Source organism: Physeter macrocephalus, chromosome 9 (genome assembly GCF_002837175.3).
Source record: "Physeter macrocephalus isolate SW-GA chromosome 9, ASM283717v5, whole genome shotgun sequence".
In the NCBI taxonomy this organism is placed as follows: Eukaryota; Metazoa; Chordata; class Mammalia; order Artiodactyla; family Physeteridae; genus Physeter; species Physeter macrocephalus.
Genome location: NC_041222.1, coordinates 77,501,277 through 77,517,021, shown reverse-complemented (window position 1 = coordinate 77,517,021; position 15,745 = coordinate 77,501,277). Strand labels below are relative to the sequence as shown.

The 15,745-nt window shown below is 38.2% G+C and overlaps 1 protein-coding gene and 1 pseudogene across 6 annotated transcripts in view; one reads left to right on the top strand and one right to left on the bottom strand.

Annotated features, from left to right (window-relative positions):
* The window catches only part of AGTPBP1 (ATP/GTP binding carboxypeptidase 1), a 181,559-nt gene that overhangs the window by 23,287 nt on the left and 142,527 nt on the right, over window positions 1–15,745 (top strand). For all 6 annotated transcript variants that reach the window (XM_028494101.2, XM_024132913.3, XM_028494099.2 and 3 more), the window contains exon 2: window positions 13,280–13,344. In XM_028494101.2, coding sequence (XP_028349902.1) covers window positions 13,313–13,344 — 32 coding nt within the window. In that variant the 5' untranslated portion in view covers window positions 13,280–13,312. The remainder of the gene's footprint in view (window positions 1–13,279; window positions 13,345–15,745) is intronic.
* LOC112067371 (NEDD8-conjugating enzyme UBE2F-like) lies at window positions 11,152–11,624 on the bottom strand (annotated as a pseudogene).

Genomic DNA, 15,745 nt, shown 5'->3' with positions numbered 1-15,745 from the left:
TCCAAATGAAGCGACCGATAAGGGATTAGTCTCCAAAATATACAAATAGCTCATGTAGCTCTATGTCAAAAAAAAACCCCCCAAACCAAAAAACAAAACAAAACAAAAAAATGAAAAAATGGGAAGAAGGTCTGAATAGACATTTCTCCAAAGAAAACATACAGATGGCCAAAAAGCACATGAAAAGATGTTTAACATCACTAATTATCAGAGAAATGCAAATCAAAACTATAATGAGGTATCTCCTCACACTGGTCAGAATGGCCATCATCAAAAAGTCTACAAACAATAATAGCTGGAGAGGGTGTGGAGGAAAGGCAACTCTCCTACACTGTTTGTGGGAATGTAAATTGGTTCAACCACTATGGAGAACAGTATGGAGGTTCCTTAAAAAGCTAAAAATAGAACTACCATATGATCTAGCAATCCCACTCCTGGGCATATATCTGGAGAAAACCATAATCTGAAAGGATACATGCACCCCAATGTTCATTGCAGCACTGTTTACAATAGCCAAGACATGGAAGAAACCTAAATGTCCATCGATAGAGGATTGGATAAAGAAGATGTGGTACATATATATAGTGGAATATTACTCAGCCATAAAAAAGAATGAAATAATGCCATTTACAGCAACATGGGTGGACCTTGAGATTATCATATTAGGTGAAGTAGGTCAGACAAAGACAAATATCATATGATATTGCTTATATGTGGAATCTAAAAAAAGTACAAATGAACTTATTTACAAAACAGAAATAGAGTCACAGATGTAGAAAACAAATTTATGGTTATGGGGGGAAGGGGAGGGAGGGATAAATTGGGAGATTGGGATTGACATATATACACTACTATATATAAAATAGATAACTAAGGACCTACTGTATAGCACAGGGAATTCTACTCAATACTCTGTAATGACCTATATGGGAAAAGAATCTAAAAAAGAATGGATATATTTATATGTATAACTGATTCACTTTGCCATACAGCAGAAAGTAACACAACATTGTAAATCAACTATACTCCAACAGCAACAACAAAAAAAGAATTATTGAGTATAACAGGGGATTGGAGCAATATGGGATTTAGCAGTAAGAAGTCAAGGTAACGCTAAAGAATATAAGAATAGCTGATATAAAGAGCAGTTTCTAACCCCAGGGCTCACTGACGTCTATCCTTGGTTAGGCAGGGCACGTTCAAGTCAGGTAGGTAAGGTGTGGCACTAGGAGAATTTGCTGGATATGTGCCCTCTTGGGTACCAGGGAAAGCGTTCCTAGGGAGGTGACTCACCAGCGGCACTCTGCTACAAAACTGCCTAACCTCCTGTTGGAGAAGCTGCACTGCTGCAGGAATCTGGTGCTGGAGAAGCCATGCTTGTCGGGGTGGGTCCTGGAGAAGCCTTGCCTGCTGCAGCCAAGTGAGCACATTGGAACCATGAAACAGAATCCTTTTCCCCTACAGTGTCTTTCCAGTGCTCTCTTGACAAAGCTTAATATCATGTCAGTTGGCAAAGAAATTGATATTTTAAGTGCATAAATCCATTTTCACAGTACAGGCAAAAAGGGTGAATTTGGAGAGGAGGGGGAATGAATCAATATCTAGCACAGGTATTAAGTGGTTTACAGAATTGTTTAGACATCTAAAGAAAGAGACTCTTGATTGAGCTTCAAAGGAACAACCTCCAAAACCTCTGCACAGAACCTAGAAACACAGGGATTATTGCTTTTTTTTTTTGACTAAGAGGCCTCCTGTCTAATTGTGAAATTGCCTCTAGATCTTTACAGCTGTTTTAAAATCAGGAAAATGTTGTGGTCAGGAGGCCATGGTGATCAGGAATCTCCTGCTATACTTAACCAGCTCTAGAACTGCACGGGACCTGTTCTGGTCTGTACCAGCCCTGCCTACGAGAGACTAGACTAGCTTTTCTCAATTTTTATACCCTGGAGGATCCATGAAATAATTTTCAGGTCTCAGGTTACAGGTGTGATATTAGTGTAAACAGAAAGTTTAGATATAGTAATTGTCTGACCACCTCCTATTCACCTCCCTTCACTTGATTGGTGAAAGAGAGATCTCCTGTCATAAATTGTACAAGATGGCTTCTACCTGACCCTGATCAGATGAGACAGCAATTTTTTAGTTACATGTACTCACAACCTATGGGAATGGTACTTGGGAGTAGAGTAAACTAGCCAAATTGTCTATGGGAGATTGGCTTTGGAGTAACAAAAGGATGAAGTACTCCCTGCAACTCTCCACCCCCGTGGGAGGATGTGATTAGTTTGTTTGAATAATTCTGAGGACTGGCAGGGAACTGAAACTAGTTCGGTTGAGGACTGAGTGGAGTGCAACTGGTTCAGCTGATAGTGGACCTAGCTGGGTGAGGAGTCTTTCCTGTTGGCTATGGTGAGGGTGGGAGAACTCTTATTAGGCCTCTGGGGCCCTGTGAGGCTCAAAGCTGTCAGAACAGCACTTGAAATTTTAGGCCTTACAATACAGTACTCCAGTAATGATTGCTAATGCTTTTTTGATAGAGAATGATATTTTTCTGTGCATCTATTTATTTTGGCCATCTAATTAGTCTATATTCTTTTGTATGGATCTGCATCCCCACACAGGATATAAACTCTTATGTGAGTTAGTAATGCAGGTAGAAAAAACAGTTTTTCCTTTTCCTAAATTTCCCACTGTATTTTTGTACTTTATCCAAGTAGGCCTATGAGTCTTACAGATTTTTACTATACAAGATATCAATAGTATAGCTTGTGGTATATGGCTTGTACAAGAGTAATTTTATTTTTCTTTATTTATGCAAATAAAGACTTTAACCAACCTTACTTGAAAAATAAGCAGGTAGTTAAACTTAGCTTACTGTTCTGGAGACTAATCTCTTTCCTTTTTATGATTGTTAAAAACACATATGGTGATGATAATAAATTTCTGTTAAATAACTGGCTTAAGCTAAAATGGGATTCAATTTTTTTGAAAAGTAGGCTTGGTAGACTTAGTTTAAAAAATATTATAAGCTGACTTTTTAAAAAATTATCTTTTTATTGTGGTAAAATATATTTAACGTACAATTTGCCATTTTAACCATTTTTTTTTTTTTTTTTTTTACGCGGACCTCTTACTGTTGTGGCCTCTCCCGTTGCGGAGCACAGGCTCCGGACAGGCAGGCTCAGCGGCCATGGCTCACAGGCCTAGCCGCTCCGCGGCATGTGGGATCTTCCCAGACCGGGGCACGAACCCACGTCCCCTGCATCGGCAGGCGGACTCTCATCCACTGCGCCACCAGGGAAGCCCCCTTTTAACCATTTTTAAGCTTATAATTCAGTATCATTAATTACTTTCACGATGTTATGCAACAGTCATCACTATCTAATTTCCAAAATTTGTCATCACCCCAGATACTCTGCAACCATTAAGCAGTGACTCCCCATTCACCCTTGCCACCAGCCCCCAGTAAACTAATCTACTTTATATCTCTATGAATTTGCCTGTTATAGATATTTTATATAAGTGGAAGCATACAATATTTGTTGTTTTGTTTCTGACTTATTTCACTTAGCATAATGTTTTCAAGGTTCATTCATACTCTAGCATGTGTTAGAAGTTTATTCCTTTTAATGGCTAAATAACATTCCATTGTGTGTATATACCACATTTTGTACATTCATCTTTCAGTAGACACTTAGGTTGTTTTTATGTTTTTGTGTTGTGAAGCATGCTATGTACATTGATGTTCAATTATCTGTTTGAGTCTCTGTTTTCAATTCTCGTGGGTATATACCTATGAGTAGAATTGCAGGGTCATATGGTAATTCTTTTTGAGGAACCGCCAAACTATTTTCCATAGTGGTTGCACCATTTTACATTCCCACCAGCAATGTGTGAGGGTTTCAGTTTATCCACATTCTTTTATTTTTAAAATTTATTTATTTATTTACTTATTTTTGGCTGGGTCTTCATTGCTGGACCCGGGCTTTCTCTAGTTGTGGCAAGCGGGGGCTACTCTTCGTTGCGGTGCGTGGGCTTCTCATTGCAGTGGCTTCTCTTGTTGCAGAGCATGGGCTGTAGGTGTGCAGACTTCAGTAGTTGTGGCTTGCCGGCTTCAGTAGTTGTGGCGTGTGGGCTCAGTAGTTGTGGTGCGCCAGCTTCAGTAGTTGTGGCACGTGGGCTCTAGAGCGCAGGCTCAGTAGTTGTGGCACACGGGCTTAGTTGTTTCGTGGCATGTGGGATCTTCCCGGACGAGGGATCGAACCCGTGTCCCCTGCATTGGCAGGTAGACTCTCAACCACTGTGCCACCAGGGAAGTCCCTGGATATTAAACCCTTATGAGATGTATGATTTGCAAATATTTTCTCCCATTCTGTATGTTGTCTTTTCACTTTTCTTGACAATGTCCTTAGATGCACAGAAGTTTTTAATTTTGAAGTTCAATTTATTTATTTATTTTTTGTTCCTAATGCTTTTGTTGCCAGAACTTAGAATCCATTGCCAAATTCAAGGTCATACAGATTTACTCCCATGTTTTCTTTTAAGAGTTTTAGTGCTTATATTTAGGTCATTGATTCATTTTGAGTTAATTTTTATCTATGGTGTGAGTGGGTGTTCAAATTCATTCTTTTGCATGTGGAAATCCAGTTGTCCCAGCAATAGAAGAGACTGTTCTTTCATTATGGAATGGACTTGACACCCTTGTCACTAATCAATAGGCCATAAATGTATGTGTTTATTTCTAGACTTGCAGTTCTAGTCCATTGGTCTCTTTGTCTATCTTCTTGCCAGTACCACTTGTAAACTGATTTTAACTAGCATTTACTACATACATGAAAATTATTGACAGTGCAGATATTTGCTATCTAAAAACTATAAGCCAAAGTAATATTAATAAAAATATAGCCCATTAGAATTTATACCAGAATTCGAAAAAAACAAACTCTTTTTTTCCTGACTGACATGATGAGGCTCAAATATAGGTCCAGGAATTACAAATGAGTATATATATGTGTATTGATCACTTGGTATTTTATGAAAAGGTTTTATACAATAAACTTATTAGTTTTTAAAACTAAAAGAGTGAAGTTTATGTCTTTCATATGAAACTTGTTTTTGTTTTCTTTGGTTGAACTTTAAATAACCATTCACAGATTTCATTTTCAACTGACATAAGATGATTTCCTCCTTGCTCTTGATGCTTGTTAAACAAAAAATTCCATACACATATAACGAAATTGAAAGCTGGCAGCAAAATGTTCATTACCCTCTTATGATTTGCAGGACACTACTCTTTGATAGAAATCCAGCACTTTTTAGGGGCAGATCAGTAAATACCATCTTGATTTCATAATCAGACCGCAGTGCACAAAATTCTTCCTCCTCAAAGTCAAGTTCTCAGCCTGCACAGATGATTCAGAGAAAGGGTCTCTCATTTCAGCCTTATACTTGTTTGAAAAGAAAGGGAAAATACTGTTCTATTTTATTTTTAAATTTTGTTCCCCTAGGTCAGCAAGACTTGAGATTTGCAGATATATCCTTTTTCACTCTTAAGTCCTAGCAGCAATAAGAGCATCTTTTGATATCCTTTTGTCACTTGATCTTTTCCCCAAGAATCTTGTCACTTGAAGTCAAAATGCTTTCTTTAAGGTCTTGCAGAGTGGTTCATTTGTTTCACGTGATAACAAATCTTTGCTAAGTTGGCTAGTTTCAGTAGCCATTCTTCATCCTCTAAGCACTTAGCAGAATCTGGCCTACTGTGTTTGCGAACGTACTCCTGCAGCTCACCATTCAGCTCGGATGTCCTGTTGAGAACTCTTCATCTGCTAAGCCCCTGGACTTCTGCACGGAGCAGGAGATTTATGTGCTCTTTGTCCAGGTTTTCACATAGCTCTTTAAACATTTTTGAGTAAACAGGTTTTTGTTTAATAAAGTCAATCATTTTTTGTAGCTTCAAGTAGAACTTTTTCATTTCATCTCCCGGAGCTTTTGACACTAGCATTTCTCTGTGAAGAAAACACTGTGTTGAGAAGTCAGGTTTTTGTTTTTTGGGTTTTTTTTTGGGGGGTGTGGGGGGAGTTTAAACAATAGTGGCACATCTTCTCATGGAGCCAGCTATTGGTGGGACATTTTCAGCACAGATGCCAACATAGTTCCTCCAAGATGGACCTTTTGTTTCTAGACAGAGGACAAAACATTAAATATCCTGTTCTTTGCTGGCTTTGGGCAGCACTCTGTAGCAAAAAAAAGTTTTCTTGATTTCACCATTTTCAAATCTTATAAAATCTATAAATACATAATGCAATCTTATCAATATTACAGATGATGAACTCTGTTGGCTCATCAATCTGGTTAGAGAAACTTGTTTTCCTGTTATCATGTAGGTCTTTAAAATCACATGACATGTCAACACATTGACTTACCTTACTGTTATTGTACTGTAGAACTTTAAAAATTTCTCTTACTGCATCTCATATAAACATTTCACTCAGCGTAATTTTACATTCTGGCCATATTAGGTTCTCAGCAATTGGGGTGGCTTTCCTTTTTCTGGTCAATAAGATCTGCTACTATATAACTTGCTACCTCAGCCTTTTCATTATGTGTTATTTTTTAAAGCAAAAGCTTTATTATGCTTATTTTGAGATCCCATTAATATCTTTAATGTGTCAAATGACTATAATTTGCAGCTGTGTCTTTTGAATATTGCTGGAGCCATTGCTGCACTTGAAACGTTGTTTTCCACAGACAACACAAAATGGAATAGGATATTCCATTGTATAAATCCATTGATAAGTAGTTTTCATTAGAAGGATGTTTTTTGTGTATCTCTTGTTGCATTAATTTAGTGAAATGACTCACAAGATATAACTCTTCATTACTAATCTTACCAGAATTGTCCACTGACCTTCCTTTCACACCTCAGCCTCAAAAATTGCCACATTGGATTATCGGGCATATTTGTAAATTTACAAATGTTAATGTGTGAGACATAAGGGCATACGAAACAATTAAATGAGAAAATCACAAAAAGTCCAAACATTTCACAGTAGAAGTCCCTGGTAATTTATTTAGTCCACATTTTGGAATGTTCAGACCAATAGCAAAGCGTTAGGAATGGGGGCAACTGGGTATAAAGTTTTTTTCATTAAAATTAAAATTTCCCTCCAGTTTTTCATTACACTTGTAGAGTTTGTTTGCTCCTATAAGGCAGTTAGCAGTGCACAAGGGGACATTAGGGGAGGCAATTTGAGAGGGAGAGGCTGATAGTCATTAGCCTATTATCTTCTCTCTGTGTCCTGCAATCTTCAATTATCAAGGCCAACTCTAACCAAATGAACATGGTCCTACTGTGCACTATCACACACAGCTGATTTGTAACAAAATCATTAATTATGCTGTCATTGCTTGGTGCACAAAAGTAAAAGAGAAGGAAAAAAGAACCCCCTGCCCCCAATCATGAGCTCTCAAAGAATTCAGCTTGTGGACCCCACTTTGAGAAACCCTTGACTAGACTTTGGGACCTCTCCATACACTGCTGTAGAAGAACTAAGCACATTTAAGTTGGTACTTACCTTTGGGATCAAGTGGCCTTTTTCTGACTTTCAGTCTAATAAATTTCATAAATGATGAAATTGAGGAAAACATCTGGAACCCTAGCTGCAGGAGAGTCTAGGAAATACTTTTTTTTTTTTTTTGGAAAGCTTTCACATTCCTGTAGTACAGGAAGTCACACTGGAGAGAAATTGGGATAGATATTTCATGCCAATATATCTACCATATTGTTGGATTTTTAAAAATGAAGATTTCTTATTTGTGTAGTAAAGTTTTCTCAAAATTTTGTTCATTCAGAAATTTATTTACCACCTGCACTGTGCTGGCACTGTTCTAGGTACTTGGGAGACAGTGAGCAAAACAAAGATTTCTGCCCTTATGGAACTTTAATTCCAGTGGAGAGAAATAGATAATAAATAGTACAAAGAGTTAAATTGTCTAGTTTACAAGGTGATTAAAAAGAGTCAAGTAAGTGACCACCAAGATATTAGATATTAAACTACGTGACTTATGTGGTTATATCAAGAACCTTGGGTTGCTGCTGGTTTCTTCAAAACCTTGAGGAAATGAAGGAACCCATTGTGGTTCTTTTGTAGTTACTAGTGGTGATAAGCTGCTAAGAGTTTGGGATGAATTCGAGTACAGGATTGATGTATGTGGTGTGATAGGGCCATATATTGATCATTTATAAGTATATGGGAATAAACTGTTCCCTTAAAAATTTGTTTTGACACCTGTTCAATTATAATCAGTTATTATTGAGTAGTACAATTTTCAATGTGTTCTGATACTTTTGAACCATCCTGTCATAGAAGGCGGTAAGTGCTCTGGGAAAAGACAAAGTAAACTGAGGCAAGGGGCAGTGGGTATGCCAGGGTCTGGAAGTGATTTACAGTATTAAATAGGATGGTTGGGATAGGCTTTATTGAAAAGGTGATACTTGGGCAAGGGAAGTTTGGGAGTTGGTTGGTCATTGGGATATCTGGTAGAACATTCTGGGCAAAGGAAACAGGTTGGGCAAAGGTAGTAAGGCGAGAGTGAGCCTGGCATGTTGGTGGAAAGCAAAGAAGCCCAGCCAGTGTGTCTAGAGCAGTGTGAGGGAGAAGAGTTGTAGGTAGGAGATGAGGTTAGTGAGGGAAGGGCTGGGGTATTCTCTTAGGGTCCCTAATGTCATTGAAATGGGCAGCGTTGCTGTTGCTGGGCTTTGAGCAGAGTGCTGATAAGATTTATCTACGTTTTTTTTTTTTTTTCTCTTTTCTCCAAGTTTTTAAAAGGATAAGTCAGGATGTTGTGTTGAGAATAGAGTGAAAGGAGACTGATAAGGGCAGTGGCCCAATCATGGTAGTAGATGTGGAGAAGTGATTGGAGTCTGGATATATTTTGAAAGCAGAATTATCAGGACTTCCTCATGGGTTGGATGTGGGGTGTAAAATAAAACAGGAGTCAAGAAGGACGCTAAGGTTCTAGACTGAGCAGTTGTAGAGAGAGAATTGTCTCTAAGTACAGTTGGGGAAAGCTGAGGTTAGAGCACATTGGGAAGGGAAGGGAAAGTCAGATTAGTTTTATATATGTTGAGTTTGTGATATTATTTGAGAGCCAAGTGGAGATGTTGAGTAGTCATGAGACTGGTTGAGATCACCAAGGAAGAGACTGGGGTTGAAAAGGACAAGAACTGAACCCTGGGGCATTCTAGTAAAGGAAACTTAAGAAGGAGTGGCAGTGAGGTAGGCAGAAAACAAAATATTGCCATATAAATAAAGTATTTGCAAGAAGAGAGAGTGATCAGCTATATCAAATGCTCCTTCTTGGAAGTACTTTCTTTGGCCATACACAGTTGAAGCTATGTAGCCATTAATGTTTGTTAAATGAATGAATTTTGAGATTACAGTGATTTTCATCATCTTTTTAAAGTTAATTATTCAAGTAAATCCATGCTTTCTAATATTTTTAAAATATAGCAAAACATGGTAGTTACATAAATTACACATGTAATAAAATGACATAGAACTAGAGAAACATGTTGTATGAATATCGAATTCCTGGCTTTGATACTGTGCTAGAGTTAGCATAAAATGTCATATAACTGTTGGGTGAAACAGAGAGGGAACACAGGACCTCTCTCTACTATCTTTGCAACTTCCTGTGAATTTATAATAATTTCAAAATAAGAAGGTAAAACAATATGGCGAAACATAAGAAATCAAAGATCTTTTTTCCACGATCACCTTGCTTTCCAGCCCCCTCTTCCACTCACTCCCATGCCCAGAGGTAACCGCTGTTAAGCTCTGTTAAAGTGTCCATTTTTCCTAACCTCCTGAAATATTTTAAAATAAATATGAGGTAGGTCAGATCATAAAAGTGATTCAGATAGTGCCACAGACTGAATATTGTGTCCCTAAAAATTTATTTTTTGAAAACGAATGCCCAGTGCAGTAGTGTTTGGAGGTGGGCCTTTAGTAGGTGATTAGGTCATGAGGGTGGAGCTCTCATGAATGGGATTAGTGTTCCTATAAGACACCTAAGAGAACCCCCTGGCCCCTTCCCCCATGCCACAACACAGTGAGAAGATGGGGGTCTATGAACCACGTAGCCAGTTCTCACCAGACACTATAACTGCCAGCACCTTGATCTTGGACTTTCCAGCCTCCCTTGCATAAGGTCTCAGCTGCTTTGTTCCTTTCTTTCTTTGTCACACTTGGTTGGCAAAGCCACAAAACTTCGTGAGATGGCAACACTTCTGCTTCTAGGTTCCTGCTCTTTCTGTTACGCCATACTGTAATGAACACAAACTGTCACAGAAAAAAGAAGGCTTTTCTTTTTCTCTGAAGTACTGTGGCATCAGGCTTCAGCAAGAAAAACTGTAAGGGACATATTGGCTTAGTGAAATGCACTTGTTTTTCTTCTTTTGTATTTTCTTTGTATTTCTCTTCAGTAGTTGCTTGACTTAATATCCTTCTGTTGGCTCTATACAATGAAAATACAAACTAAATGACAATAGAAAAAAATAATTAAAGCATTAAGTTTTACAAATTACGAATCTGTTCCAAATATACTTACATTAAATACAATGTGCATTTCAGTAGAGATCTACAGTGAATGACTGTATACATTCTGGGAAGCTTCATGACATCTAGGAAAGGGCTAAGAGAATTTACATCCAATCACAGTTTGTAACGGATTTCTTATCACCAGTCTGCAAGCTACGCTGAGCACATCGTTTGGCATCACTTGTGCATGGAACTGATTTTGTCTGGGAAAAAGGGAAGAAGCAAGCTCCAGGCTCAATTCTGAGTTCATTACAACTTCTCAGGAATCTCAGCAGAGGCCTATTTAGTACAGTTGCAAAAAAGTAAATATGTTAAGGTAAGGAGGCAACCCTTTAGAACTTCAAACACATTTTCTTGCTGTATTTGTGTAGAACTCTCCATCTACAATGGGCAGTTGTGAAGAGGTTCTTCCTCAGGACAACATGGTCATAGGACTTGGACAAACAGTGGGACTGAGAGGGAGCTTGATGACTGGGGAGGAGGGCTTTCTTTTAAGTTGGAGACAGACTTGTAACACACAGCCTATGAGCCCTGCAGCCTTCTCCTCCTATCATCTGGCGTAACGCTTCGTGTAGTCTTCAACTTTATTCCCCAAGTCCTCCTTGTCCCACAGATGACGTTCTGCAGCTTCATGATTCAGTGGAGCATCAGAATTGAGAGGATCAGTAAACAGAGTTTAATCCCAAAACAACATCCTTCCGTGTCCTCATGGGAGCCCAGCCGGTGCCATCAACCGAATGTTCTCTCAGTAAACTTAGATATATTTTACCAGTGATCCTGGTCAAGCATTTCACTTTGGGAGGTTGGAGTTACAGTTTGCTGAAAGCAGTGAAGCTTGTTTGGATTAGAAAAATGCACTTTACATGTGCAACGTATTATAAATTAGCTTCATGTCCTGCAACCTCTTTAATAAGCAGCATGTCTCTCATAGAAGCTCTCTGAGCAGAGTTGGAGGCTATGGCTGATGTCCGGGACCCTTTGAGACCCATCATTTCGCTTCAGTATGCTTGCCAATGTCAGCATTACTGCTCTCTTTACCCTGGGCACGTGAGACAGGCAAGATGCGGCCCCTTACCTCCTGAGGTGGGCTTGCTGTTAATGTAGTTTTAGAGAAAGTCATACCGCTCAACAACTAGAAGTAGCTTAATTGACTTCTGTTTATGGCAGCAACAATTTTGAAGACACACAAGATCCCCCCTGCTTAATTAATTTGAAAATTGGAAAAAGTTACTTTGACTTTGTATTCATTTAAAAAGTCAATTAAAGGAAAAAACAGCATTTAAAAAATTTCTTATCTACCTTAAAAACAGCCTATGTAATTTTTGTACATAACCCTAAATACATGTTTCCTCTTTCATAATTGAGTTAATTAGAAAAATGAAAAAAAGTCATGTTTATTTTGTTAATGTAAAAGTTCTTTGTGTTGAAGAACTACATCCAGAATATCTAAATCTTCTAAATCTATTATATTAAACAATTTGAAGTCTCTTTTTTTGCATGTTTGTTTTCCTTTAAATTACTAAATATTGCATAAGAATGTAACTTGTTGAATTGGCAGTAATTTATTTTATTTTATTTTTTTGTGGTACGCAGACCTCTCACTGTTGTGGCCTCTCCCGTTGCGGAGCACAGGCTCCGGACGCGCAGGCTCAGCGGCCATGGCTCTCGGGCCCAGCCGCACCGCGGCATGTGGGATCTTCCCGGACCGGGGCGCGAACCCGTGTCCCCTGCATAGGCAGGCGGACTCTCAACCACTGCGCCACCAGGGAAGCCCGGCAGTAATTTTTAAACTTCTTATGATGCCGCAAAATTCTGCTTCATTAATAAGCATTGATATGTAAAATTAAAAGATATCCAGTGTTTTTTTGGGGGGACGGGGGTGAATAGTTGTAAAATAAATCTGAAAAATTATAAATATTGTGTGAATTGAGATTTAGGGTTTTAAACCCCTTCTCCCTCTTGTCATTGCAGCCCAGGGTGGTAACTGCTTCCTGCAACTCTTTATCTTGAGCCTCCCTAAGTTTCCTCTTTTGCTTGCTAGCCTTTCAACACCCATGTAAGCAATTCCTATATTAGGTTCCCTCTATTAAAAAAAAAAAAGATTTAAGGTTTTAAATGTGTAATATGCACTTTCTAAAGATGAAACCTGTATTGATTGAGGGAAAATATGCATAAGTATATTAAATGAGATGATGTTTTAGAAGGTTTTTGCTCTGTCTAAACAATTTGTTTTTGATTAAGGTGTTTTCATATAGAAATAATCATACATGTTTACCAGTATTGCACTGCTGTGTGAATGGTGGACAATACACTAATCACATGATGCTGAGATTGTTTTGAGTATTTTAAGGTGGAGTATTAGAACAGGAAGGATAATTTGAATTATCTAAAAAGAAATCTTGGCACTATATCATAAATTGTGTTATGTTAAATTTTTGCATTTTTGTAGCACTAGGATTTTTGATAACATTTTACTGGCTGATTTTAGGTAATTTAATAGTCACACATTGCACATTGAAGTGACCTGCCAGAAGCACATAAAACTCAAACATTCTCCTGTGGTTTCCAGTCTTATGTTGCCCATGATAAAAACTTTCAATTGTATGGCTTTTATGACATCTAATATATAGAAAACAGAATTGTGTGTTTAATATCATTAACTTTTTTTTTCTTTTCAGATTATCTGCAATGGTGAAATGAAGTAATTCAAGATGAGCAAGTTAAAAGTGATACCAGAGAAAAGGTACTGCAATTTTATTTTTATTTATTTATTTTTGGCTGAGTTGGGTCTTTGTTGCTGCATGTGGTCTTTCTCTGGTTGCAGCGAGTGGGGGCTACTCTTCATTGCAGTGCGCGGGCCTCTCATTGTGGTGGCTTCTCTTGTTGCAGAGCATGGGCTCTAGGCATGCGGGCTTCAGTAATTGTGTTGCATGGGCTTAGTTGTTCCGCAGCATGTGGGATGTTCCTGGACCAGGGCTCGAACCTGTGTCCCCTGCATTGATTGGCAGGTGGATTCTTAAACACTGTGCCACCAGGGAAGGCCTGGTACTGCAATTTTAAATACCAGTATGTATAAATTACAGAAATAATACTTGAAGTGATCATTTGAAACTTTTTACTTTAAGAAATAGTGGTTTAAATACAGTGTGTTATATTTATGTTATTTTATTAATATTTATTAGTGTTTAACTTTTCAGTTAAAGCAGGAGTCAGCAAACTGGGATACATGGGTCAAATCTGGCCTACTTCTTATATTTGTGTGGCCTGTGAGCTAAGAGTGGTTTTTACGTTTCTAAATGGTTGGGAAGAAAAATAAAAAGAAGAATAATTTTTTCTGACATAAGATTATATGAAATTCAAATTTCAGTGTATGTAAATAAGGTTTTACTGGAACACAGCTGTGCTCACTTATTTATATATTGTCTGGCCACTGAATTTTTTTCCTTACATAAGAGTTGATCAAAGCACATCCATTTCCACAGAAAACTTATTATATTCTTTCTATCTTTAAAGGCTTCTATACATGCTCTTTTTAGTTTATTTATTTTCTTGCCCCTTTTAGATTTATTTCTCAACCGTGAGATATCTATTAAACACTTTTATGTACCTAACTCAGCACTGAATCTGTGAGAGTAGAAAAGAAACATAAATATAACACTTAACAGTGCTTTGCAGAAAATGGGTGTTGAGTATGTTCTGAAGAATTGAGCCCTATTCTCTTTTTATACGAAGCTTATAACCTGATGAAAACACCTGAACAAATGCAGTATAGTGGTTTAATCAGTATACAGTGAAGTGTTAAATTGTGAGGTCTGTAGAGTTAGAAAACAGGATCCTCATAACTAGGTGTTTATTGTGTGATATGGACTTGAAGAGGCAGGGCTGGCTTGAGACTTTCTTACTTTTTAGCAAATCTGGAGGAGTGGGTGGAATATTGATACTTGCTGAGTTTAGGCAAGGACTGTAATTGGATGGATTAGTTTGGCACATTTAAAGACCATGTGAGTGGATGGTGAGACAAATCAAGTAATAAAAATTTTATAAGATACAAGAAGCAGAATTTTTCTCTACTCCCTACTCTCCATCATCATGTTCATGCCCTAAATGTTATCACCAGCAAAACTCTCCTTTCAAAGTACTAATTCAGACTTTTTATTTTCCAGCAAAAATCTTTTAACCTTTCTAGCTCACTTGTTCAAGTGGCTGTACTGCAAAGAGTTCTCCCTTATCCAGAGCTCTGAGTTATTGACTTTTATCATCTCTTCCTCTCTTACCCAGTGTAGAATCCATTGTTCATCATTACACTCTTGGAATACCTGAAATATTTTTACCTCACTTTGTATTATTTCATCACACAAACCTGACGAAGTCCTTTCCCTGGGTAGGCCTTTACTGAGCAGCTGAATGATGTTGGAGGATGAACTAACTTGGAAGATATTGCTAAAAATTGTGGCTCATTATTGATCAGTAGTCTTACTACTGTGGTTCTCTATAAAGCTCATTTTCTCAATTCTTTTTTTTTTTTTTTTTGCGGTACGTGGGCCTCTTACTGCTGTGGCCTCTCCCGTTGTGGAGCACAGGCTCCGGACACTCAGGCTCAGCAGCCATGGCTCACGGGCCCAGCCGCTCCGCGGCATGTGGGATCTTCCCGGACCAGCCGCTCCACAGTATGTGGGATCTTCCCGGACCGGGACACGAACCTGTGTCCCCTGCATCAGCAGGCAGACTCTCAACCACTGCGCCACCAGGGAAGCCCCTCTCAATTTTTTTAATGACTGTTTTACACTTTCTTCATACCTTTCAAATCTTTGAAATCCTCAGATGTATCATATACATACCCTCAGCAGTTGACCTTCTCTGTGATATCATAGAGATAATGCAGTTTATTATCCTTATATTTCTTACACAAAATTTGCATACTCCCCTTTACTTGATTCTGTCCTCTGTTTACCCTACTGTTATTTACTGCAACAGAGGATGTGTCTGTTTTTTTGTTAAAGACTAATACTGTCACCTGTGTTCTAGATTTCACCTCTCTATTTCCTTCTCAGGGTCTTTTAATCATTAGTTTTGTTCTGTATTGAATCTTTAACTTCTCCATTCCTTATCATTTAAACATGATCTAGGCTTTCCAATATTTAGAC